The following is a 27,395-nucleotide window of genomic DNA, read 5'->3' on the forward strand; positions in this document are numbered from 1 at the left end:
TGAGCGCGGGGCCGCGCATGCCGGAGGGGCGCGTCCCCCGGCGGGGCAGCCCCGCGCCCCCCGCGCCGCCCCCCAGCCGCTGCCGCCGCCGCTGCCTCGCCGCGATGCCGGCGGGGCGCGGGCAGCCCGCCTCCTGGCTGCTGGTGCTGGGCGCCGCCGCCCCCGCCCTCTGGCTGCGCTGCGTCCTCGCCGACTTCACGCTGGACAACGAGGTGCACTCCAGCTTCATCCACCGGCGGCTGCGCGGCCCCGAGCGCCGCGAGATGCAGCGGGAGATCCTCTCCATCCTCGGCCTGCCGCACCGCCCGCGGCCGCACCTCCACGGCAAGCACAACTCGGCCCCCATGTTCATGCTGGACCTCTACAATGCCATGTCCGTGGAGGAGGGGGCGGCGGGGGCGGCGGCCGAGGAGGGCGAGGGCTTCTCCTACCCTTACAAGCCCATCTTCAGCACCCAGGGGCCGCCGCTGGCCAGCCTGCAGGACAGCAACTTCCTCACCGAGGCCGACATGGTCATGAGCTTCGTCAACTTGGGTGAGTGCCCGGGGCCGGGGCAGGGCCGGGCTGCGGGCAGGTGGCGGGATGGGCGGCGAGGAAGGGCGGGAGCGGTCCTCGGAAGGTGACGGCGTGGTGGCGAGGCCAGAGTGCGTGCCTAGGGCTCCGGCTGCCATCCCAGCGCACGGACGGCCACCCGCATGCCGACACGCCGAGCGCGTTACTGGCTTCTCCCCGGATGGTTCCGTGCCATCCTTCCGAAAGCGGCCCTGCAGGTAGGAGCTGAGCTGCTGGGCTTGGCCGCGTCCAACCTCACTGAGGAGGACACGAAGCCTGCGGGCTCACGGTGCTGCGGGACACGGGGCTGCCAGGACGTGGGGCTCCCAGCACGTTCCCAATGGCTCGGGGGCATCCCACAATGAACCCGCGCTCACTCCTGCAGCTTTTTCTGTTGACCTCCATTAGTGCCGCCAAGTTGCCTCTCTCCCCAAGCGCATGTGGATGGTTTTATGCAAATGATACGAAGTTGGCATGCTTTGTATGTGGCTCGCTAGGCCTCTCTAATTGGATGCTATGGCCCAATCTGATTTCTATTTGCTTGCTGTAGATTGCACACCCGTTTGGACTGACTTGGCCGGATTTGAGTAAAACGCCATCAGGACGAGCATTCTATTTTCAATATATAATTACAGACCGTGGTTCACTCTGTCCGTTTTTAGACCTCACCACGCACAGCACTGAAACCACCACACGTACAGATTGTGTGTCTGCAAACTCCCAACACAACGCAAGTAGTATTTCCAAAACAAGATCGACTCAAAGTTGGTCCCAACCCAAGAAAAGAGCAGAGCAGCGCACCTCCAGCATGTAATGCGCTGGGGATCGCAGACGCTCCCATCATCCACAAACCTGTTAATGCCTCGCTGGGTCTCTGGGCTCAGGGGCAGCACAAGTTAAACCCCCACCCCTCCAATCCCAGAGCCCATAGTATCAGTGTCTGCAAAGCTCAATGGCAAACAATAGTAATTACCCGACACGGTAGCCGTCCCAACACAATTCTTCCATCACATGGGATGCTGTGTGAGACCTCTGATTTGCACTAAGCTGCACCTCCTCATTAAATGCCGTAAGCTCGCAGCAGGACTCTGAGTTACGTTTGGCCTAGGGATGTGCTCTTTGGGAGGGCTGATGCTTTCCATTTACGATTATCGTGTTTGCCTAATCACTGCTAGATACTTAAGCTGATCAGCAATGATACTCTCAAAGCCAAATATTTGAGCAGCCAAAAGTATGAATGGTGGTCAAATATTTGGCTTTAGAGATAAGAGTGATCTCGCAAACATTGTTCTGTGTGGATCTTGGGTCCTACACGAGGTAAACACACCCAGAGCACAGAAGACAAAGGATGTGGAAACAACCATAGTGAAATTCACACTTCTGTGAGTTTCAGTGGACTGAAAGCACAGAATTTCAGGGAGGCAGAGCACCTAAGAAGCATGTAAGTACCCATGGGGGACGTGCAGCTCTGCTGGTGCACAGAGCTACGGCTGCACAGCGCTCCCATCGCGCACCACCGGCATCAGGAGAGGCCTTTCCTGCAGCCCGTGGAGGGGTGAAACAAAAGGAGTTAATATTCGGGTCCCAAATTATTTTGAACACAAACGCTTTGCGATTACAGTGGAACCCCTCCATAAACTGCAAAGTGAAAATGACGATCTGGGCTACGTCTAAGTAGGAACTTCCTACAGAGCAGGTTATGCCTGTGTGAGCTGTGCACGCTCAGTACTCCGTGTCCCAATGCGATGGCAACAGCGGATAGAGCCATTTTGGCCTGCTGTGTTTTGTACTTGGCTTGGAAACCTGAAAGCGTTCCCCATGCAATATACTGTCAGATGTGAGAGCGCAGGCAAAACCCAAAGGCTTTAAACGAGACAGGTGGGATCATTACCAGCAAGGCACCTCTCCGAGGTTTATCTGCGCTGTTTTGTTCCCTTGTCAACACTGCATGCCAGGACGAGTTTAAAAAGGACATAGATCCGTAATAGCTTTCTTCATCCCTGTGCACACCTTTCATCCCATTATAGTCATCGCTCTTTCATCTTTATAGGACAAAGACAGGCTTGTTTAGGGACGTTTGAATGAATTAGCTCAGCCACTCACATATATAGTAAAATGTGACACCTGCTTTGATATGTCCAGCGTGCCATAACATCCAGGGAAAATTAGAAGCTGTTGTAGAACTGGTGCTTTTGGGGAGATTTTCTGCAGTCATCCCTTGGACACCAGAGCTGAATTGCTGGACGCAGGCTGTACTAAACTGTGTCCTACTTTTGTAGGAGCTCCTCTGCGAGCATTGCGTTTCACAGGTAGGCTTTTATTACTATGGTAGAGCCATCGCAATGAGGAAATGTCACCGCATAATAAACTTCCACCTCAGTAGTGGAGGAAGTAAAAGCGACTGAAGAAATAGTAATTTTGAATTTAAATAAACAAAACGTGTTATTCCAGGCTTCCAAGTGCTCATCTACAGATACGGGTAGGTTGGTTTGTTTGCTGTATTCATATTCTCCATCTGTCTATGTGGGCATGCAGCTTCGGAGGAAAATGTGTAAGAAATAAAGATTTACACTGAAAGGTTGCCTGGGTTGCATAGTGAAAAAGAAAAAAAACCTCAGAGCAAGCACAAATACACACTGATTTCTATGGAGATGCTGTGTGTATTTATCCCAAAGAATTTACACTGGGCATTGGCAGGGAGGAACCCAGCACAGGTGCTCCATCTCAGGGTTATGTTACAGGGAGCTTTGTACTAAGCATGTAATATTCCTGTAAAATCTTGACAATTAATTAGATTTAGATTTATAACCAGTTAATTCACGGGCGACATTTTGTGTTAACTTACACCTGTGCTAAGATGGATGAGGAATGGATTTGTGTCAAGAATGAATTTACGTGTAAATTAAAAGAGAGTTTAGCCACAGTGTCTGACGAAGCTAGTCAGTTAATTGCTGTCTAATTGTATAAAATTTATTACTGCAATTTCATTAGCTGGAATTCCATTTCAGACCCACGTCCAAATGAAGTTTACAAGCGGATCCATTTTAAGCCCTGAAAAAACACAAAACATTTTTCGCATCGGTTTAATTTCCAGTTTGTAAACAGCAGCTGAAGAGTAAACATCCTCTGCCTCGCATGGACCCTTCTTCTAAAAATAATTGAGCTGTCCTTATGCGGGTGATCCTGGCTTGGTAAACAGACTTGCACAGAACATTTTCTTAAGGAGTCGGCACAAGTGCTGTGCAATTTGTTAATTTGTCTCGTGGTTGATTATAAAATGAACAACATTGCTTAATCCTGGCAAAAAAATAAGGGGGGGGAGGCAGAATTAGTCATTCTTGGAAGGAGCACATCAAAGTGGCTTTTGTTAATGTAAGTGAAGGAGCTGAAGAGCCCCCAAGTTTCCTTTTATTTCATACCATCTGGCTATCCTTTTTGTTGACAAGTGTTTGGCATGGAGAACCATCTCTCTGCCCTTTAATAACAGGCTTTAACACTGTAGGGTATTAGAAAAAGATTCTATAACAGTTAAAAAATTTCCTTCGGGGAATACTTTATAAAGTGAGCATGGGCTGCAGGCATTTGCAGCTGTAACCTGGCTTGTGTTAAAATTTGGAAGGGGCTGCCTTGCATTCCAGCTCACTACAGGCCTTCGTTGGTGTACAGCCAAAGGTTAATATAGATGTCACACAGTTTTTCTTTGGAGAGCCTCAGATATAAGAGTACGCGTACAGCTGTGTTTTTAGTAACCCTTTCATAATCACTTCTTTTAAACCTCATTTTCCTGCTTATATAAATCAAAGATTTTCAAGGATATTTGACCTGGATTTGAACTTATTTGATCTTCACATATTTCCCACTTGAAACAAAGCAGATTAAATGTTAGCCCCGAATGCCTGCTCGCCATCACATGGCTGTGGCCGTGCACGAGGCTGAGCCCTGGGCTTCCTCTCCCCTCCACCCGATGCTGATGCATCTCCTGCCCAAGCAGGTACACCCTGTGGGCAGCATGGGTGCACACAGCACTGGGTGCAGGAGCCACAGGAGCAGCACGACAGGAGGCCTGCATCACTGGGACAGAGCAGTGCCTGTGCAGCACGCAGCCGGCGGGTCTCTGAGCGCCCAGCCGGCTCCAGGGAGAAATTCATCCCTGTAGCAAGGAGAAAGGGGAAAAAGCTGCAGCTATCGATGCCCTTTGCTTGCATTTCTGTGGACAGGGGAAGCCCCCAGCCCTGACTGTGTCTGAAAGGCAAAGCGCTGCAGCTCGGAAGTGCTCTGAAGGAGACGAGCCGGACGGCTGGATCTTATGTGCCTGCAAGAGCAGCTGTGCACAGGCAAAGCATGCAGCACTGCTCCTGAGAGCACCGCATCCCACTGCCCTCCTGCACGGCAGCTGCAAGAGCCCCTGTGCAGCAGCAGGGCTTTCTGCTGTACGTGAGCTTGAAGCGCTCCTTCGGGTTGGAGTGAGGGATGTGCGATGGAACGTCGTACAACAGGTTGGAAACATTAATTAAAAAAGAGATTATAACTATTAAAGCCCAGTCGGGGCTGTTGACAGGCTCCTTTTAAGCAGGACACTGCTATGTTTTAGTTTAATACATTCTGGCAGTGTCACCGGGGTTAAGGCTAATACTGGGATGTGTGGATCCTGTCATGTTATTGTCAGGAGGAATGCAGGGATTAGGTTTAAAAGTGGTGGTGGGTGAGCGGCGCAGCTGTGTACACTTATTATAAAAGATTTAAGTCCCACTGGTAAAATCAATATATTAAATTGCGAGAGCCTCTGTTTTTAATTAGTTTAAATCAAATATGCTGTTAGTGCCATTATGGCTTCAATCCTTGGACCAAGTGAGGAAATGCTAATATTTATATAGAAACTGTTAATTTGTGGTTAAAATGATAACACATTTAGTTTTACACATCTAAATCATCCTAACTTGATGAATACCAGCGAGAAGTTGCAATGATGGATGAAGTCATCTGAGCAAGAGTACAAGTAAGCAAATTTTGACAGCAGGCAGATAAAGGGACTACCAGTAGATGCAGAGCACTGAGAGGTCGGGATGTTTTGCATCCTCTCCATGGTACAGCCATCCTTTCTGAGGCCAGCATAAAAAAAAAAAAAAATATCCTCTTGAGTTGACTACACGTGTAGATATATAAAATAAGCTATCAGATACGTATCTGTTTCTCTCCTAAAGGAAAGAAATTTCTAGAAATGAGGGAGCTTTTAAAATTAGTTTTGGGCTTAAGATTCCCGTTCTATAAATGTTTGAAGTAAACGGGACTACTTGCTAGGCCCGATCATGTGGATAAAGCTTTGCACGTGCACGTGTTTGGGAAATGGAAACCCAAGAGAAAATTCTTGGCTAGGACTTCACTGGGTGTAAATGGCCATAATTCTACTGGAGCTGGCCCTGCGGTCCCATTTGTACAACTGTACGTCCAAAGTAATCCCAATAAACTCCCGCTTGATTTACACTAGCACAATTGGGAACAGAATTGGGCCAGAGAAATGCCCCTGTGCTGAAATAATGAGCATGCAGTAGTTTCAGCTTCAAACAGTTCTCTCTCCTAATCTTGACATTGTTTTTGAGGGAGGTTTCCTTTACCACCAATAATCAAAACATGAACGAGCTCCTATTAGTCACTGCTTATCATTATTAGCCGAATCCGTGTTGTTGAACTACAGCTGAGTTCCCATCTATTGCAACAAAAAGAATTTAACAAATAATGCTTGACAAAAATGTGAAACCGATATTTCTTAATGTAAGACATATTTCACATGGAGAAACTTCAGCGATGAAAGATTCCTGGTATCAAAATATCTGAATCACAGTACAAATAAACAGTGCGTTGTAAAGACTGCGGGGCTGAATTCCGCGCTGGAGGAATTCCATTGAAGGCAGCGGAGTTGTGCCAGGAGATAAACTGCCATCCAGATCCTCTTTGGCGTTTGTGTAAAACCAGAAGGGATTAAGATCTTGTTGGTCAACACTTTTGCTAAGAGAAAGGCGCAGCAAAAAGAACCAGTTCTAGTTCCAGTGTTGCACGTTCGTGTCGACTTCGTGATGAAGCCGGTGAAAATCCTTTAGTGATCCAGACTGAGTGGATTGAATTAATGGCAACTTTGAGACTACGAGTTTTAGTGTAATTGCTTTATTGTTTTGGAACCAAGATGCTTCCAATCCAGTTCCTGTGCAAACATGTTTAACGTGTGTTAATGTGTTTCAAAACCAGACCCTCTCCGCAAAATTCTGCTTCTCATTAATTGACATCAGTAGCATGGTACAGTATTTCAAAGCACTGGCCAAATATAAACTGTGTTTCTAATTTCCTTACTTTCCTGTGTTTGGAATGCCAATGTTAATTTGTTCCCATGCAAGAGTGAGAGCTGCCAACCACAGCTTTATATAAATGGCTTTACAGCGCGGGGCTGCCAGCATTAAATGATACTCAGGAATTTTCATGACACTGTGCATTTAATTCTTCTATGTATGTGTGAGAGGAACAGAGATGTATGGGATGCTGAACAACTGCACAAACACTGACGATCGAGGCAAACGCATCATTTACCCTTCACTTAGCTGTTACTTCATGCTCCTTCCCCTTGCAGCTTCTTTTTAACAGTCCATCAGATATTACATAGCATTTTCCCCAGGCCAGGAAAGAAAACCATTTAGCAGTGAGTTTTGTTGCAATCTTTACAGACAGCTCTCTGCTCCCCTCGCCTCCCCATGTTAGTTACTAAGAGATGAGCAGAGGGGCTTTTGTTTATGTTGATATTCTGATTATTCTGGACTCAGTAGTAAGACTGTGCTCTTACTCAGCATGAGAAAGCACCGAAAGAAAAAGGCTTCTGCAACTGTGGTAGAGGAGGATTTGCTGATTAAAACTGCCAACAGATATTTTTTGTTTTAAAGAATAGGTGTAGCTAGAGAAAATCGCTCTCTCTCTTGAGGACATTCAAGCATCTTCATCGTTCCTTCGGCACTGTGGGGTGCCTTCGTACATGAAACAAACATGAAGTTCCATTTAAAGAAATTAACTTTAAACTGGCGATGACGAAAACAAGGTCTGTTTATGTGTTTCTCCTTTTATTCCTGGAAGAGGTTCAAAATACAAATAGTTCATGTTTCAGCGGATTCCTGTTAATGAGTGCTATGGTTTATCTCTCAGTTTCCCGTTTTATTGGAACAGGTGCAGTGTCTGCCATCTGTGCCAGCGCTGTGCTGCACCAACAAACAAAGTGTTGTTTTGGTTCGCTGGATTTAAAAGCCTCCAGAGAGTAAAGAAATGAAAGAGAAAGAATTTAGAAAGTGCCCAGCGAAGGAAAGGCACTTCAAGTAATGCGCTTTGTCACTCAAGCCTTCCCGTAAATTACCTTAAACTATTTCTAAACTGTCTGAAAAATTGTATCCGTGGAGTATTAAGTTTCTGCCGCGTCTCGGGGTCGCATGCTGTTCTGCCCCTCTTTATCTCACTGCAGGGCTCTTCTCTGGGCAGGTTGAACTAAGTTTTACAGAAGTAAAAATTCTGCTTTTTCTTAAAGAAGTGAAAATTTGCAAAACTGGACCGTTTCTGATTCTGCCTCGTTTAAAAGATACTGCAAATAGTTGAAGCTTAAAGAAGATTATGCTGTAATTAGACAGACAAACTCATAATTATTTAAGGGCTAAAACAACAACAGCAGCCCTTTCAGGCTCATTCTGACAGTGTTTATCCAGTGTATCTGGAAAGGCTTACAATTAAAGTGCCTGAAGGGTGGGGATGAGGTTTTTCAGCATGCAGTCAGTACTATCAGGCCCACCTGGCCTGGGAAACTATGCGGGCTTTGTAGTAGAGAAAATCCTTTAACTTAGATCTTCATGGCAAGCTTTTAAAAGCTACCTTCCTTTTAAAAAGAGGAAGAAAAAAAGAGGAGAGGGGGGAGAGAGGGCACTGCCTCCCTCCAAATAATAATTAAGACAAGCACACGCCCTGCGCGGCTGTTGATGTGAGGGAATAACATTGTGCTGCTCAGGCTGACAATCTCACAGACCACTGTGTTGTACAGTTTTGCCTGCTGTGTCCAATCCCCTTCCCAAGGAGCAAGAAGTTCCCTTCGCCGGGCTGCAGCCTCTCAGCACTGCTGCTCCCATCCCACCTCCACCAGCAGTGTTGGTCCTGTGCTGCTGGCACGGGGCTGCTGAGCGGTGACCTCAGAGCAGCTGAAGCCATCAGAGGGCTGGCACTGTGCCTTCAGCCAGGTTTGGGGGCCGTAAATCAGCTCGAGCTGTGACTCTGTTACGGCCACTGGGCCAAAGCTGCCTCGGCCACCTCGCTTGGTTGGCACCAGCACAGCCGCCTCCATCCTCCCCTTTTTACCAATTGTTTTCTCCATAGTAGAGTGGCAGTAAAACATTTAAAGAGAGACCGAAAGAACCCTGGGAGAGCTACTAAAAATGCTCATAAAATAATGCAGCATCAGTAGTTGGGAGTCATAATTCAGACGGAGAGACAAGCCTGACTGAGAATAGCCAGGAGCAGGGCTGGTAGCGCTTCACTGCTCCTGTACCTGAAATGGCCACGGGCTGCAACGCGTCCTTCGGCACTCCTAAGGAAAGCCAGTCCAGGTTTATCATGCAAATGGAAGGCAAAGGCTATAAGTCAGACATTCTGAATCCTCAAATGCTTTTGTATCAATACTTCAGCAGCAGTTTACTCACAGCAGCCCAGTACCTGCAACACCATAAATGATGAGCACTAGCTATCCCTACCAGTACCTCCTCTACCAGCATGGCAGTCTGCTCCTCCCCCGGCTGTCAGGGTTAAAACTCATTGCTTCTTTCCCCCAGAAACATTCGGAACATTTTAATCTGGCTATTTTTATTTGTTCATTACTCTACAGTAATTATAATCCCACTGGGACTTTTTAGATGTTAATAAAGAGCAGTGCACATCACTCCTGCTGAAGCTTGCGTGGCACTATAAACATCATGCTGAGTTTAAGTTCCCCATTCTGACCAGATCCTGAAAAAATCCAGCGATGGTGAAGAGAAAGGAAAGCTTTTTTTGTTTTTTCTTCCTAACAAAAAGAAATAGGAGAAAAAAAAAAAAAAAAGGAAGTAACTTTAGCCTCACAATCTGCTAGCTACATAAAGCAGTAAATGTTCAGTTGAGACAGGGAAAAACCAGAACTGCTGGAGATTGGTTGTTTCCTTTTGGAGGAAACAATAAATGTGCCCACTTGTATTTTAACAGCATTACTACCAGGCCCCCTAATTACACAAATATACTTGTAAGAAACTGCAGAAGAGAAGGGCTAAAGAAACAAAATTCCTCACCCCAGCTCTTGCTCTTTGACTCAGAAAGAAGCTTTTGGTAACCAGAAGTCTTTAAATCTCAGCCCAAGTCAGAAGACGAAGATATTTCAGCACTCTGCGTTGAATCATTTGTCTTTGAGACAGGTGAAAAGGAGAAGAGAATTGGACACGTGGTGTAAAACTTCTCTCGCTGGTGTGAAAGCCGCTTTGACCTGCGAGTGCAGCAGTTCCTGCAGCTCAGCAGCGTGGGTTGTAATTAAATTACAAGAATATCAGAACTCCATATCCCCAGAAATCTCAGACCGTTACGCTGCGTTAAAATCTAGCAGAGGGAATACAGAAGTACATGAAGGAATGCAGGAACATGCTGAAGCAAATCCTGAACATTTCTTTAGAAAGTAGCAACTGTCATTCTGCTCATTAGTCCTTACAACTGTAAGATGAAAGCTGTTTCACTGAGAATATTACAGTGGGGGAAGCAATTAAAGCAGCGTGTCCAATATTCAGAAAGCTTCTCCTTCCCATATTGGCAGTCCAGGAAGAAGACAGTGGCTGGTGGGCTGGAGGTTGAGCAGAATAAGCTGTGTTGCTCTTCTTGGGAGACACTCAGAAATGCCATAATCTCATCTCAGTGCTATTTTTAACAACTGTACGCACAGGACGTGAACTGTGCTCCCTTCATTCATACCAAAGTGATGTGAAGACACGAGCGTGTATTACGACAGCTGATCATTTATCCCAGAACTGCAATTGCAAAATTGTTTTTGAAGACAAAAAAAAAAAAAAAGAAAAGAAAAGAAAAAAGGAAGCCAACAGAAAACAAACAGAAAGTTGTTGTTAGGGGCTGACTCAGGAGCTGGGTGGCCCAGCCCTACCAAGAGGTTCAGTGTCAGGAATCCAGCACTGCAATACAGGAGCTGCTGATGGCACTGGGGTTGTTAGCTTGTGCAGACATTCCTCTTGTATAATACAGGTGGTGGGTGGGAATTAAACTGAAAATAAATCTCTTCGATGATTTTATGCCTGGAGCATTGGCCACCAACATTTGAAGTGTAAAGGGGACACATGCACACACATGCGTGCACTCTGTGCATGCATATACATATGTCTTCTGAGGACATTTCTGAAATAATAGCCTAAACTTGCCATCACTTGAGGACACCAGCATTCTACATCTACCAGCAGAACTACACAGGAATGCAATCAACTTACTGATCTTTGATATTCATGATTCTTAGAGCCTTACACTAAATTAGCAAAGGAATAAGCAGCCGCCTCAGTAAAAATAAATGTGCTGAAAAGCAAAACCTCCCTAGAAAGCAAAAACTTCATACACATAACTGAGCCCCATCGCAGGCACAGCCATGCAGGGCAATGTGCTGGGCAGGATCCGTGCCCTGCTGGGCGATCACCCTGTCCCTTCTTCCTATGTTTAAAAGCCAGGGAAGTGCTGCAGTGCCCCACCTGCCCCGAGCCATGCTGGCAGCACAAGGAAACATGATGATCTCAAAGGAAAATGTGAAGTAGGGACGAAGCCCCGCTTTCATAAGGAAGGGCGCTCTGGAGTATCTTCCTAGTCATCATTTTCCAAAATGTTTCCTTCCACATCTCCAGAATATGTACTTCTGTCCAAGAATCCTGGTTTACCAAGCTGCATTCTATCCCTGGACCTGAAAAATGTGCGATGCATGTAACAGCACAGGTGCAAGTGAAGAGCTGTGTTGCTGCAGGGTTTCCCCCTCTGGGACTCACGGACCTCTCCCCTCACTAGTTGTTGCCCCTGCACTCCCCTGGCTGAGAAATGTGCAGGTGTTATTGCATAGGCCAGCTCAGGTCCGGCCCATTGTGGGCTTATGGCACTGCAGGGATTGCATACACTCCCGGTCAGAATTTTGCTGATTACTCTGGAAGGCTAAGATTCTTATCTGACAGTTGAATGTCTGATATCTGCTGGTTATTTTGTAATATCCCACAAGCTGCTTTCTCAACAAAGCCAGAATCTGGGATTTCAGCTAAGAAATCCAGCGAGTCGTGTGTTTTCAAACCTGGAAAACTGGTTCTTGGATTATTTCCCCTTATCAGAGTGAACCACAAGCTCCATTCCCGCTGCCTTCCTCCCCGGGAGCCTGTGCAGGTGGAGACCTAAACTTTGAAATCTCTGGGGGGATGCTGGTGTTGTTGTGGCATTACATTACTAACGAAGGATGGATTAGATCTACGTTATTTATTTGGGCAGTTGTTCAGTAGATGAAAGGAAGCCTAATGCAAATGAAATCAATAAGCACTCAGGGGCCAATTTGCAGTCACTTCTCCCTTATCACAGCCAGTGCAGAATTGGGCACATTCCTTTGACAAAAACTGAGGCATTTGAAGATTCCATCAGCTGAACTTTTTCTTTCAAGTGTTGCCAGTAGATGCACAACATATACATGTGCTTTCAGAAGACTTTTATTTTGAACTCAAGATGTGAATCTACGGTATTAAGGAAAGCAGAACAATCCTTTATTTAGCTGCACCTGCACCTTAATGCCTAATGAGTTTAGTCTGATGGAATCCAGACCTCAGGAAGGATTATAAATTCTCATTTGATTTCGTTTACTTCTAAAATACCTTAAACCAGCTGTACCAGTCTAGAATCCAGTCCCTCTTTCTGTATCAGTTTTGCAAATGTTGTTGAATCTTTTGCTGTGTTAAGGAACTTTATGTGATATAATAATACGCCAGTAGTAATAAGGAACAGAAGGTGACTTAAAAAAAATAATGTAGTGGAAAGATAATTAGCAGCATAGAGGCAGGAAAAGCACTTGTATATGAGTAAAGTTTTTATGAAGTTCTTTGTGCCATGGAAGCAAAATTGGGAAAAAACTGAAACTGAGTTAGTGGGCAGTGTCCTCTTGGAGAAGGCAGAGGAGTCCATCCTGGCACACAGTGGGTATCAACTGCATGTTCAGCCATTGCTGCCTGCTTTGTACAAACACCCGAGATGCCTGGGCACTGACATTCCCAAGATTACTGACTCAAGCTGTTTATGATGAACAGTATCTAATTTATCAAATACATTTGAAACCTTCTTAGTTTGCCCCAGTGCTGTTACTGGAATGCAATACTTGAGCATAACTTGATGCTGTTGCATCTCCACAAGATCAAATCACAACATCAAAGACTTGCTGTATCTCCTTTTTTTCTTTGCACCTCCTATGCACAATGCCTGCTTGCAGATCGAGGTGCCTGTGCTGCATGCTCCCAGCTTCCTGCAGAGGGGCTCAATCCTTCCCTTGGATGAGGGCAGGGGCAGGCACCCGGAGAAGAGCAGGGCAGCTCACAGCACAGCCAGATGCAATGAGCTGCCTTTCCTCTGCCTTCCCTGAAGCTACCTTAAAGCTGGCTTGAAATGTTGCAGCGAAACTTTCTTCCCTCCCACCTAAGCTGAAATGTGGTCTAAGCTGAAGAACTGCTTCCCAGTTGGAATCCTTTAAGAATTACCTTTTTGTTTCAAAATTTGCATTTTAACCCAAACATCCCATTTTCGGTACCCTCATAGTAGTAGTCACTCTCACACTGCCTCTTATCTCCCCTGGCTGAGTGCCCATGATTTCTGAACAGATCTGCTCAGCCACTTCTCTCCCTCTTTGGGCTGGGGGATTTGTTTCCATTCGTTCAATGCTGTGTACAAGCAGACAGAGCCAACTGCTGGTTTTTGCATCAGTGATTTTTGAGAGGCCTCCAGGTTACAGGAAGCACCTTGAGCCCCATCTGTCTGCTGGCTGGATGGGGGGATTAGTATTTTTCTCAACGAACTACACTGGCACTAACTTCTCCCAGTCTGTGCTCCGCAGTCTCTCCCCATCGCCCTGTTCTCTTCTCTAGAGCAGGGCTGCCTTTGCCCATGCTTTGCTGCTACCTCAGCCTCCTGACCCAGGTCTGTGCTTCCTCCCCTTGTCCCCAGAACACCCCTATCTCCTTGACCTTCCGATGCACTGGTGAGATGTGTGACTTGCAGTTTGCACCTAATGCTGGTGCGGCTTCCTGCTGAGGCTGGCCTGGTCAGATACATCACACTGATTTCACAGCACACGAAAGCAATCTTGCCACCCCCTGAATTACAAAGGAAAAGAGAGAAGTGTAGCATTAGTGGTCATTGTGTTGAAAGAAGGAAAAGAAAAATAAATTCCTGCATCTCTGCATAACCCCACACTGCTTTCAGAGTACTCAGGACTTCAGGGATGCATTTGACATTAGTGTGTCTCTACCCTTAGGCTGCATGGCTCCGTGCTACACATTGTGGTGCAGACAAGGACAATACAGGAGTAAGACTGTGTTTGGTAGGCAGCAAACTTAGCAGCTACCCACTCTGGGCAATATGTGATCCTTGCAGGGAGCTGCAGGAGCTCCCAGCTCAGAGCTGCTGTCCCATGCTGTGCCATACAGACAGCTGGCCTGGGCTGTTGGTGGGGCAGGCTGGCACAGTTAAATACCAGCCTCGGTTAACCACGCTCCCAGTGACTGTGTGAGAATTTGGGATGTTTTGAGACAGCCACAATGCCGGGCAGCTGGGAGCATGTGGCAGGAGTCAGGTTTTGCAGCATCACTGCAGTTCCCAGCTTGCCTCCCTGGAAAAATGGCATTCCCAAGGTTCTGGGAAAGGGCTTGCTGCTGGATGCACCACTGTGCTGCATCCCCTTTCACAGCAAAGAATGGAAAGAAAGAAGGAGGTTTGAGATTCCTGGAAGGTGAAGGAAGAAGGAGTCTGTCTACAGGAACAACTTCATTCCCCTTTTTTTCCTTTCTCTTTGCATCATTCCTTTTCTCTGTTCCTTTACACACCTGCAGTCCTCTAGAATTACTGTACAGCAGCTGCTGACTGATGGCAGCACTGTCCTACTGTGTTTTGTCTGCTAAGGCTCTGAATAAGGTATTTCTGAAGAAACACAACTCATACTTCTCTGCTTATTTTACTTTGCTTTCCCCAGATACACATACAGACAGAGCAAACTCAGCATCAGGATTCACACCACAGTTGGTCTGTTTACTATTAGAAGAGTTGTGTTCTCAGTGCAGTCCCCTGTGTAAATTTTTCACAATACTTTTCATCTAGTCTGGCTTGTGATTTCAGCAGAGAAACCACAGCGTAAATGGGTTCTGATCAGGCTATGCTCAAAAAAGAAAATGAATTACCTGCACATAACCTGCCCAGATATCTCATGGATGCTCTTCAAGAAGAAATAGGTTAACCATCTAGCAATGCCTTAAAGTGCCTACACCAAAATTCCAGCAGTGCAGAAGTGACACGCATGCTTCCCTGTCCATCCCCTCCTGGTTGTTATCTTTCCCCTTTGCTATCTACTGTCCTAACGAGCCTTAACTGAAAAGCCCCCTGTGCAGTGCAGCAGCACCCACTCATCCCAGGCTCTTGGGAAGTTGGCAGCTTGGCATCACCCTCCCAAGCCCTGCCGAGCAGGCATGATGCTAAAGCTACCACCAGAACATCAGGAAGGGGCCAGGCTTATTCTCATCTCTGCTCTGAGCAGCCCTTGCTGAAGTTCAACTGAGTCAGGAAGAACTTGCTGCTGCTTCGGAGATAATTAAACCCATCCTCCCTCAGCCCGCTGTTTGTACACGCACAATGATACCATTGTTCAGAGTCATGCAACACATATGCTGCCATTAAAGTGTTTAATCTTGTAGTACAGTATTCCATTATTTTTTTGGACATCTGTACATGATAGAAAGGGTACGTATTAAGGGATTTGTTGACAAAGAAATGGCTAATGCTGATACATGTGTGGACTGAAAGGATCTTTCCAAGTTGTGTTCGGCAGTAGGGAGTGCTGCTTCCCAGGCCCGAAGCCTGGCACAGATGTGATACGCACTGTTGCTATTACCACTTCTGAATTTATAACAAGGAGTCAGTGTTCAGAAGAATTTTGGAAGCTCCCTGCTGGGTTTGTGGCTAGGTGGTCTTGCTGGCAACACCACCTTCATGCTGAAAGCTGGAAAAATGAAGTGATGGTTAAAGGAAGAATATTAACTCCAGAGGGCTTTTTCCCTCACTCTCAGAGCAAAAATGCTGACCCCGGATTGCTCTGCAGCCGTGAGCCCTAAAGAATTTAGAATCCCCCTGTTCCTAACCTCTGGGGCTGGGGATCAGGATTTACGGAGCCTGGTTTTCATCTCACTTGAAATTAATGCATTCGCTCTGATTGACACCAGTGGATGGGACAGGACTTCGCTCTGCCGCACACTGAAGTTACTGTACGACAAATTACCACCTTCACCTTCCTTCACCCAGGTGTAAAATGGGCACACGGGTGTGAGTGACCAAAATGGCAATGCGCAAGCACAGAGCAGGTGGAGATGAGACTGGCAGGACAGGGCTTTGGCAGCCAGACCCCTGAGAAGTGCGAGTCCACGAGCCTAAATGTGAGCTTACTACATAGTAAGTGTACTTGGTCTACTCTGTCTATAGGACTCCCAGATGTTATTCTTTCGCTGCTTCTTCTTCAGGCATTTCTTTAACTGCTGCATTAGCTGCATTAATGGTAGTAAGCAAATCTTATAACCGAGAGAATGAAGCACATGAAAACCAATCACAGAATGTCACATTCCCAAACTCTTGCCATTAGAAATTTACTGCAACTGCCGCTGTAGCTCTTGCCATCAAGCACAACGAGAGGGAAGCATGGGCCTTTGCTGTCTGTGGCTTGGCATGGCGTGATTGCCATCTTCATTATGCTCCCTGTTCTCCTGAGCAAAACATAGGGACTGACCTTGCGCTTCTTGCTCCAGGAGTCCCGCTGGGCCCAGTGGGGTCTTTCAGCTGCAGGGACTCTGGATCCTCCCTCTAATTGCTTTCCTCCTCGAACCTCACCAACATAAGGAGGAAAGGCCCATATTTCATAAGCGACGTGATTTTATCCACCAATTTAGAGACAAAGGAGTGCAATTTATAAAGGGAGCATTTAATCCCTGTTAATTAGGATCCCATCAAGAGCTCTCAAATTTGGCATCCTGACAATTTGCAGAGCCGTTTCACAGCGGCTGTGAGGCCGGGCTGCGGGGGCTGCCCTGCTGCCCCATGCCAGCTGGGGATGAGGCCAGCTGAGAGCCTGGCTGGGGCTGCAGAACGTTCCTCATGCCACAGCCCCTTCCCACGGGGACAGCAGGCAAAGCACGGGCAGGAGCCGACCATCTTTGAGGCCATAGCATCTGTAGGGCTGCGGACATTTGTGGGTCCCAGGCAGCTGGTTTGTAGGAACATCTGCACAGGTGATGCGAGGAAGTTTCTCAAGGTTTGGATTAGGACCTCTAATTTACGGAGGGAATTTTTCTAAGGAAATTCAAATAGCGTTTTGCATGATAAATCCAAGCACACTTTGCTTTTCTGTGAAAACACCAAGGCTAAAGCCCTCAGCCCACAGCACAAGCCAACCCACTGCGGTCACCTTGAGGAAAGCGCTGGCTTTCTGCAGCTCTGCAGCTGTCAGAGAAGGAGTTAAAGACTTTCCTATCTGCTGAGCTCACCTCCACAGCCCCTGCAGTCCACGGGGTCAGGCAGCCACAGGGACACTCAGAAAACCTGTTAGACCTCGCTGCTGAAGTGTGGCAGATTGGTTTTGGCATCCAGATCTGCAGCAGGATTCCCAGGCGAGGGCTGATGGCTCTCCTGCGTGGCTGAGGCTGAGGCGAGGGGGTGTTGTCTCTTGGAATCTACTTTCCTCTGACTTATCTTTCAGTCTCAGGAATTCAGGACCTTTAATCTATTTGAGATTAAAGTCCTTTACAAATCCCTTCTGGCCTTTTTGGGGAGCAAAGAAGTTACAGACACCCTACTACACATTCCTTTTGGTGCTTTTTTTCCCATTGTAAATTAGAAACAAGTAGCATCCCAGCTTCTGTGATCACTACAATAAACGAGACAACTATTCTTGAAGTGCCTTGTATAAAATTCACACAGTATCAGGAGAAAGTGTTAATGGGGAATTTTACATTTTTACTTGTTTAAATATTCAAAATGTATTCCAAGTACATCCTCCATATGTGCCAGGGGGAAGGAGGCATAGAATTACCAAAGCTTTCACAGTTTGGCAGCCTGAGCACAAAATGTATTCGTCTGGTGTTTACTTTGCTTGTGAAAATGAGGTTGTTTTTATACCTTCAGAAAACAAGTATGTAAAAAAACCCAACTTCACTAAGTAGATTGGCAGAAGTAAGGCCTCCTGTGAAACCCGTTGAAATTGGTGGAAATTAGTTCTATTGACTCCCCTATGGAGTTGAATTAGCTCTTTTAACTGTTCTGTAACAGTTTTTAATACAATAATCCTTGGAAAATTATTGCCAGCATCCACTGGTTTGTACTTGATAAATGGAGTTAATGACTGATGTCGTGCTACCGTGCTTGGTATAGAGGCCAAAAACTTTTATCATTTCTTTGGTATGTGTGGACAGAAATAACAGCTAGTGCAGGCTGTCTCATCATAGCCATTGCTGTCATGTTTCATGCCTTGACTGCCACCAGTCCATGTCACAAAGCCTGTGGTCCAGGCAGTGTTTACAAAATTAGCTCAGACCAGCTTTTCACTCAGCATTTACAAAGAAGCTGAGAAAGCTGGAGCTGCCATTCCCAGTCTTAACATAATTTGCTGCGAAAATGACAAATATGGGATCAGCTCAAGTTGCCCAGCTGTCTGCTAATGTATCGTATGCTTTAGAAGTTTGGGTGCCCTGGGGTGTTACACCAGGATCACAAGATTTTCTGTCCAACATTACTTTTTCTGGTAGTATTTTCTATTATGTTACCACAAGTTCTAGATGTCAGCCATCACAATTTTTCATCTCCATATCTTTAAGTTTTGCATCTGAAGAAAGTACATGTGAAAACAAGTCCCATTTTATCTTCATCCTTTCAATATTTTTTTACTTGATACTTGGCTACTTTACACCTGAGTACATGTATCCATCATGTTTTAAACATCCTCACTGCTGCACAACTATGCTACCCTGCCTCCTCTTGCTGCACTGCAATGCCAGAACAGAGTTGGTTAGGAGAAACAAAAGACTTCCAAGAGATCAGAGCCCTGTCTGTGTCAGTAGATGGCTGCAATCTGCACAGCACTCAGATCGCGGACAGATAGCCGAGGCCAGACTTTCAGAGATGTTGAGCTTACTTGCATATTTGCAAGAGAGGTGTGGCAGATGTACTGATAACCAGTAACCTCAGGTATGTGCTTGTTTTGTTCACATCACCTTAATTGCCTTACACTTTCTGGTGTCTTATTTTTTCACAAATTTGTCATCCATCTCCACACTACAGCTCTCAAGCTCCAACATCTCGGCCTTTTCCAAAGAACTACATCAAAGGGAGAGCCCACTGATCCCCATCTCACGCAGCTACAGCTAACTGCCACACTCACCATGCCACTCTTGACCCAAGAGGTATTTTGCACTGGCAGGTTTTGAGCTTTGTGTTAAATTAGGTCATAAATTTGTCCATAGTGGTTATGTGCCTCCAGAATAGGAGTCCACCTCTAGAAGTGAGGAGAAGTAGCATTTTGATGGGCATTAAATGTGAAACCCTTTGGATTATTTTGTTAGGGGATCAGATCCACTGTTTTCCCACAGCTAAGGCACACTGTTCCACAGCAGAATTATTTTTCAAGGCTGTTCTTCCTTTTCATATTTTATGATCTTTGACTGCACGTCCAGAGCCTTGGCTTCCTCCCCAAGCAGCTGCCCTGCCAAGGCATTTGAGCTGTGGCAGTTTCTGAGCTGGAGTTTCCAATGTTTGAAATCAGGAGCTGGGCTAAAACCATTCACCAAAAGCCTTTGGGTGGTAGTGATGTGTAAAAGCCCAGGACAAACATGAGTTCAAGTTCTTTGGGCAGGAGGGCCATTAGCTGTAACCACCAAGCAATCACGTTGTGTGTGACGGCTTCTAAAGGAGCAGTTAACACACAACAGCTGACCAACATGAACTCCATCAGGGATGACCAAAAGCTTCTCGTTATGGTGGGTTGTGTCAATAAAGATCACAGATTTTATAGACCTAACAGAGAAACTTCAGCCATATCCAAAGAGATGTAGCAATTGTCCTGATTGTTTCGCTGAACTTTTGAATACCATTCCCCTCTTTAAACGCCCCTCAACCCAATTCAGACTCCTCAGGTAATTAATTGGTTGCAGAGTTGTCAAAGGTCTGACAGACACCCATCAAATCCAGGAAATTCGGGCTTCTTGAGCACTCCCCTGTTACCTCATGCTGTTGTACTTAAGGTATTACTGGGGACTACAAAAAGTGCACCACCATATATACTGTACCATATGTTCACAAATAACAAAGCACAGCAGCATGAATTAAGGATAGGATTTCAGTCCTCGTAATGAAGAGCCTTGCTTTTATGAGTTCAAGTCAGACCCCTAACATTATTTTAACATAGATTTTGCTGTTTAATTATGTAACAAGATTTACTGCAGTCATCTAACAGATGTTGATTCAGGGTCAGTGTTTCTCATAAATTAGTTCTGAAAGGATTTGTTACTTCTGGGTCAGCAGATAGGTCCAGAGTGCAGAGAAAAAGAGGAAAAACAATAAACACTGAGCTGAAGGGTTTCTTGGGATTCTTTCTTCAGTTACATATCCACATATTTTCATGATCTTAATGACTATGGCCACAGGAATGTTTGCTTTAACACTAAAGATGGCTCAGCCCAAAACCCTATAACCAAACATCTGCAAAGCATGGGAAAGTTCAAACTTTGGGGCTTTTTATTTTATGACCCTGGCCATTAATTTCTCATGCTAATATGACACATTTTTTTCTGGGGCTGTGACTGGAATCACTGGGAACTCATCAGCACCCAAAGAAGTTCTATCTCGATGTATCTGTTGTCAGACTTTGTGTGATGTGTAGCTAAAGATTAATGCTGGCCGATGTGTTTGCTATCACACATGTATGCTGAAAATTCAGCCTTCCCATGCCTTTGGAAGCAAACCTTGCTATACGTGCTACAGCTGACCTGCCTATAATCCACCCTGCTGGTGATGTTATCCATAATGTAATTAAAAACACACAACATTATAGTCGTTCTTCTATAGTTGTGGTTAAAGGAGATATTCCATATTAAAATATTTTTCCACTCCTCTGTAATTTAGGTGCAAACAAATTCCTCTGAGACTGAAATCATACTTGTTGTATCTTTTTCTGCTGCAAATATTTTGGAGGAAAGGGATTGAGGCATATTTAATAGTGTTGCTTGCACTTAAGGGGCAGCTTTAGCCTGCCAAGCGTTTTACAAATGCTGGTGACTCCTCACAGTTCTCACACTTCAGGGTAGGAGAGAGCAAGTGATCTTCCTGCGGCTGCAGTAGATGTTAGAGCTGTAGGCACAACAATAACTTCGTTCATTCATTCAGTGCAAGCGAAGGCTGCCCAAACTATAAAACCTTTTGCTGAACTTAATCGCCTCTGTCTTGGAAAGTTTAGGGGTTTCATACCTAAAATACTCCTCTAAGATGAATTCCAGCTATTAGCAAGAGCACTGAAGTATTTCCCTGAGCAGCAATCATACAGTGGCAAACGACGAGCCCTGGACTCCTCGCAGCGATGATGTGCGAGAGGAGGAAGCGCCCGCGGCCAACTGCTGTGCGTCGGCCAGCAGAGCAGTGCTGACCCTGCTGGGGTCCCGTGGGCCCCCCAGTCTGTCCCTGCTGCTGGGGGGGCCCTCGCCTGTGCTTCGGTACTCATAGATGTCTGTACTGCAAGTGCTGTACATTTAAATAGCAATTTTCAGACTTGGGCTGAAACTCCTCTTTTTCAGGAGTAATTCCATTTAAGTCAGTGGATTTACACAATGGATTTACTGCTGCCAGAAGAGAATCAGGCCTGTAGAAAGACACGCATTCTTTGCCAAGAAAATCTCAGAGCTAACTACTTGAATTGTGCAGTCGAGCTGCAGGGAGGTCAAGTGGACAGACAACAGGACCAGGACACACGGGAAGCCCCTGGTTCAAGCCTCAGCTCTTAGAACGATGCACGGTGTGACCTCTGGCCAGACCGTCCGTCCCCTCATACCTCTGTTTTTCCCCATTCTCCTTTGTTTGACTTGTCTATTTAATTTGGAGTTTGTCCGACGAAGGGTGCTGCGCTTTGTGTGTTTGGAGGGGGCACTGACACCTCTCCTCCCCTCGCTGGGGACAGCCCTGGGATTCTGTTTCTCACTGACCCTCTGCCCCAACAGCCACAAGCAGTGGTACGGCCCCATCGGGGCGGCGGGTCGATCTGTCACTCAGGGGCCTTAAAATGAAATCTTCATCCCTTGGAGTGGGACTGAGTGTCTGCAATGAATTCAGCTGGCACCAAATGTGGGTCACCGGCATGAAAAACCTCGCAGACTGGGATCTGCACAGTTGTGTACATGGCTATGGGTTTATGTGTATGTTTTCCTCAGGAGGCAGTCAGGCTGAGGACCAGCCCTCCCAAAAAGCCCCACCTGTGCCCTTCGCCTCTTCCTACAGCAGCTTGGTTGTTATCAGTGGCAAATGTCCAGAGTCACTTGTTAAGCACTGCCAAAATCATTAAAACACAACAGTCACCTGTAGCAGGCAGTTGTAAAACTGTTTCAAAGACGCTCCATCAAACATCTTTATACTTACAGTAGCCTAGATAAAGTCTTGTGTTTCCTAGGTGCTTTAACAAACCAAAGGACAGAATGAGATGCTGCAATCTGATATTCTTGCCCTTTTCTGTTGTGGCAACTCACAAGCGTGTTTGATGGTGAGGGGAAAGGGAACAAAGCAGGTGGCTAATGGGCTGTTTTTCTGTTTCAGTGGAGCATGACAGAGAGTTTCACCATCAGCGCTGCCACTACCGAGAGTTCAGGTTTGATCTCTCCAGAATCCCAGAGGGGGAAGCAGTGACGGCTGCCGAGTTCAGGATATACAAGGATTACATCCGCGAACGCTTCGATAATGAAACGTTCCAGATTAGCGTCTACCAGGTCCTCCAGGAGCACCCAGGAAGGTGAGTGACCCACAGGGAAATCCCGCTAAAGCACAGGCGCAGCAGGTTCCTTCTAAGGGTTATGGCCAATAATGCTAGATAAATTGGTGCTGTCAGCAAAAGGGGTTCAGGCATGAGGGCTGTGAGGTGAAATCTCAGTGCCAACGTCAGCACGGTGCTGGTGCTGCTGTGTGTACTCAGCCCCAAGGGCACAGGGTGAAGGTGCCCCAGGGCAGGAGGAGACCATGGGTGCGAAGTATTTCAAGCTTTCTGGGAGACCTGCCCTGTTCCTCTTGCTGCTTATGGATCTCGAAGTGGTAAAACCACATCTGAATGCTTCCTTTCTAATTGTAGCTTAATTGCTAACCTTTATTACTGAAGGCGTTTGAGAACCCTAATTAACAAAGACAGGTGACACCATGTTCTTTATATTGACTGATCGTTTTGTGTGTGCAGAACTACAAGATGAGCTATTAAATCCATTCCAAGCAATTATTAATGTATGCCAAGCTCCCTGACAAATCCTCCGGGGAACCTGAATAAGAACATGTGTTTAATTTCCTCATCTGTTTTTAGTTCCAATTAATCAGCAATCTCAAACCATTTATCAAAAGCACTTAGTTTCACTGGCACGTATTTCTTCTAAATACATATCCTACCAAAAGTGAGGTTACATTTATTTACATGAAAAGTATTCACAGTCACGTGTTAGTCAGAAGTTATTCTTTAGGACCACTAAATATGAGGTAATAATGCTACAGCCCTAATTTAGGTTTATGAAGAGAGAAACACAAGGGATTTAAAAAGGGGAAAGTCCAAAATGGTAAGAAACAATAGTGCAATCAGGATTCTGGCTTCATAGTTTTATAAGAGGTAATAAAAATGGAAAAAAAAAAAACCAGTTTTGCATTTTTGATCCATTAAAATACAACAGGAGACCTTATCAACATTTTTGAACGCTGAGACATTCAACAGACTTTGTTGTGTAAGTGCTTAAACACTGGTGCGTGGGTCCAAACTCCTGGCTCTTCAGTATTTCTAATGACATTTACTTGCAGGGTTTTGAGGACTGTGATAGTATTAATCCATTTTTATTGAACAATGATAAGCTATACATTTTAACTAGGGTTTCTAAAGGGAGATGGCAACACGCCACAAGCTGCATGGGACCTCTTAGATTCCTCTTACCACTAACACTTACGTGTAAACTCCATCTTTGGCCCCTATGGAGACAGAAGCCTCCTTTTGCTGTATTTCTTAGGTAGGTCATGAAGGTAAAAGCTTGTGGGGAGAAATTTTGCTCTTGGGAAGAGCAGAAGCACAGTGTGCCAGGTCTGGAGGGAATGCCAAAATGTTCTTGGAGGAAATGTCCTTCCTCATCAAGATGATGCCAGGGAAGTTCTCCTTCATGTCCTGATTAGTGAGGTGCTCACTGGGAAATTTACTGACAGAACTGAGTGTCATCTTAATTTTAAGATGAAAGACCCACAGGTTTGTTGAAAGTATCCGCGGAGAGGTCTGTGATGTCCCTTCTGGGGATGGCTATGTGGATACAGCTGCTTGGAGCAGCAAGTGTTCCTGTGAGCTGCCTCCTCCCCAAGTTCTTATTCCTAAAGGAAAAAATGCCTGCAAAGGGCAGGCATCTACACGAACCGCCGGGTAGAAGAGGTGAGGAATCTTGCTAATTATACAGATGTTCCAGCTACAAGATTAGATGCAATTTTACTGCATCACGTTCACCACAGGAACATCTTTTTAAACGAGTGTTCATGCATATTCACCCTTTGCATACATTTTGGCACAGACAATGTGGAGTTTTGAGCAGTTTGTGCTGAAAAAATATTCCTATTGGTTTGGATTGACCAAAGGTAAAAATATTGTCACTAGCATTTGTAAAAATATTTGCTCTTTTTCTGCATTTTTCCACTGACATTTTCCAACCAGCTCTGTCACAGACCAGTCATCCAAGTGAGTGTGTCATTGGGCAAGTGGAGAAGGAAAACAAACTCTCTCCAGTGTTGATCAAAAAACACCCATTCGCTTTGATGCTTTCTTGGCTGTTTGTCTCATCCTGAGCAGGCTGGAAAGTCAGCCCCATCCCAAGTTGTTAGCAACAGGAACAAAACAAAGCCAAACTCTTCCCCCCGCCCCCAGGCAAGAAAGCCTTTGCTCGCATTTTGCTCTGTTGATTCCCTTCCCTACAGCATGGCAGGTATATTGGCCAACAAAACAATAAATGGTTTTCCCTCTCCCCGTGCTCTTAGGGTGATAAAATGGCAGTGGCATCTCCCAGCAGATTACTTGAATTGCCTTTCAAGATCTGAAAACCTAGAATTTCTCCACGCCTGTGCTCTCCCACAGAGTGCTCTGCATTCATTGCTCCTCCTGCAGCACACAGGAAAGGCTGGGATAGCTTCTAGGGCCCAAAGCAGTGCTGCATTTAGCTGGAAAGACAAAGTTGTGGCTGACTAGGGATCTTTTACTTGAGGATGAAGAGACCACTGGATGTGCTGAAGGCTTGGATTTTAGTTAAACCTCAGATTAGCCTCCAGTTTTGAGGGTGTGCCGGTGTGCCCTCAGTTCAAATAAACCATAAGTACCAGCAACTCAACAATTAGTTACTTTCTTTACAAGTTCAGGCAGGCTGACAGGTATCTAAGCAGCAACGACTCTGTCTGCAGTTTACTGCGGGTGAAAATACAGCTATAGGCCTTTACAGCTTGATGGCTGCACCCACAGCAGGCTGTTCCTGAAATTCTCTACGCAGTGATGCTGACACTTGCACACAGGATGGAAGCTCTCGCTCTGTGGAGCACTGCTCCACCCTCTGTAGCAGGCTGCAGGCCCCTCAGGACTTTGAGATGAATTATCTCTGTCAGTACGAAGCTATAAACACAGGTGTTTATAGGCAACCAGATTAAATGACCAAATCTTTCTGGTCTTTCCAAATCTAGGAATTCATTGCAAGGCAAACCTTTCAAACTATCAACATCTCCTGTGTAAAAAAGCAGGTATAGCATTCTTCAGGCACAAAGCAGCAGTTATTCACTGTAAGCAAACAAGTACCTTCATGAGCAAAACGTTCCAAATATAATAAACACCGAGAAAACAGGTGATATTTTGACTAAATAACAAGTCCCAAAGCTTTTGTGTGCACAACTTCTGCTTGGCCTTCATGGTTCACTCACGCAAAAGCTTGGGAAAGAGTTTAGTAAAGCCAGCATCTGGGCTGAAGAAGGTGCTGAGCAGCAGGACATGAGGTCCTGCTTGGGGTCACCAACCTTGCTAGTGGGAACTAAAGGCACCAGGAAGCTCCCATCAACTTCAAGAGCTCAAACTTGCTCATCTGTCTGCACCTTCCAAAGCTGACAGACCTTACTACGCTTTCATCTTCAATTTCAGTGAACCCAGCACTTGCACTGTGGGGTAAATCCCAACCCCTTTGAAGTGGATGGGAGTTTTGTTACTGGAAAGAATAAAGCCAGGTACTTGACCAGCCTTTAGTAATCCTAACATAGTTGTTACACGTTCGCTTTGTGGCCATTGTGGATTTCACAGGCTTCAAAGGCAGAGAACGATTTGAATGCTCATGTTACCAGCCCTACAGAAAATAAGATCTTGCATGATGCATTCCCAGGTTTGACTTGCAGCTGAAATGCTTTAGTTTGTATTTCAAACTGAGCCACTTCTACACCTAGATCAAACCTGAGCCCCTCTCCAGAGTCCTTTCCCTGTTTATGGGGATCTGTTCCCACGTTATGGTTGAAACATGTAATTTTAGTAACTAAGATGGACTTTGGTCCTCACAACAGGAGAGATAGATGTGCCTTCTTTTTGGAGCTTCATAAAATACCAGTTCTAGGAATTGTGCAGTGAAGAAAGATACAGTCTAACATAGCATCCCAGCACCAGGACGACACCTGCAGGTACTCTGACAGCATCTAGAAAGGTACTGACAGTAGTTCTGATCTTTTTGTGTGTGTGATGTCTGCACATAGGTCAGTAACCGTCCTCATCACGTTATGCTTTTGGACACAGCAGCAAGGAAACTCCAGCATGGAAACCTCGTGGCTTTCCAAGGATCGAGCTGCATTTAGTTGTCTCATTCAGACCATTCCTAAAAGCCACTGCAGTCTGCAAAACCCCTGACAAGTCCTGAACTCACTGAGCAAGCACAGCTCTTCACAGGCACTTGAGTAGCTGCAGGAGGCATTGTGCCTCCTCCACTGGGCTCTTCCTCAGCTAAGCAATGCACTAATGAACAGCAATTCAATACAGCAGAAACATCTGTATATGAAGAGTCAGAGATGCGTACATAACCTCATTTCTCTCAGCACTGTTTGTACAAGGGGCTTCATAAAGGCTCCGTACCAAAGTCTCCCACTGCCACTTTTAATCAGCGTTTGAAACCTAGATCTCCTTCTCAAACACTATCCAGAAAAGGGAGAACAGCAGTGGGGACATGTGAGACAGAATTAAGAATGTGTTGAAATGTTTAAATGAATTTTATTTCTCCCAAGATTCAACAAAATGTTCACAAACC

At 45.8% G+C, this 27,395-nt stretch overlaps 1 protein-coding gene across 1 annotated transcript in view; it reads left to right on the plus strand.

Annotated features, from left to right (window-relative positions):
• Positions 1-17: 17 nt before the first annotated feature.
• Positions 18-27,395, plus strand: part of BMP7 (bone morphogenetic protein 7) — a 42,813-nt gene continuing 15,435 nt past the window's right edge. Inside the window, exons 1-2 of the mRNA XM_042884943.1 lie at positions 18-534; positions 22,681-22,873. Coding sequence (XP_042740877.1) covers positions 18-534; positions 22,681-22,873 — 710 coding nt within the window. The remainder of the gene's footprint in view (positions 535-22,680; positions 22,874-27,395) is intronic.

This window comes from Lagopus leucura, unplaced genomic scaffold (assembly GCF_019238085.1).
Source record: "Lagopus leucura isolate 7727_CA_CO unplaced genomic scaffold, USGS_WTPT01 Super-Scaffold_100047, whole genome shotgun sequence".
Classification (NCBI taxonomy): Eukaryota; Metazoa; Chordata; class Aves; order Galliformes; family Phasianidae; genus Lagopus; species Lagopus leucura.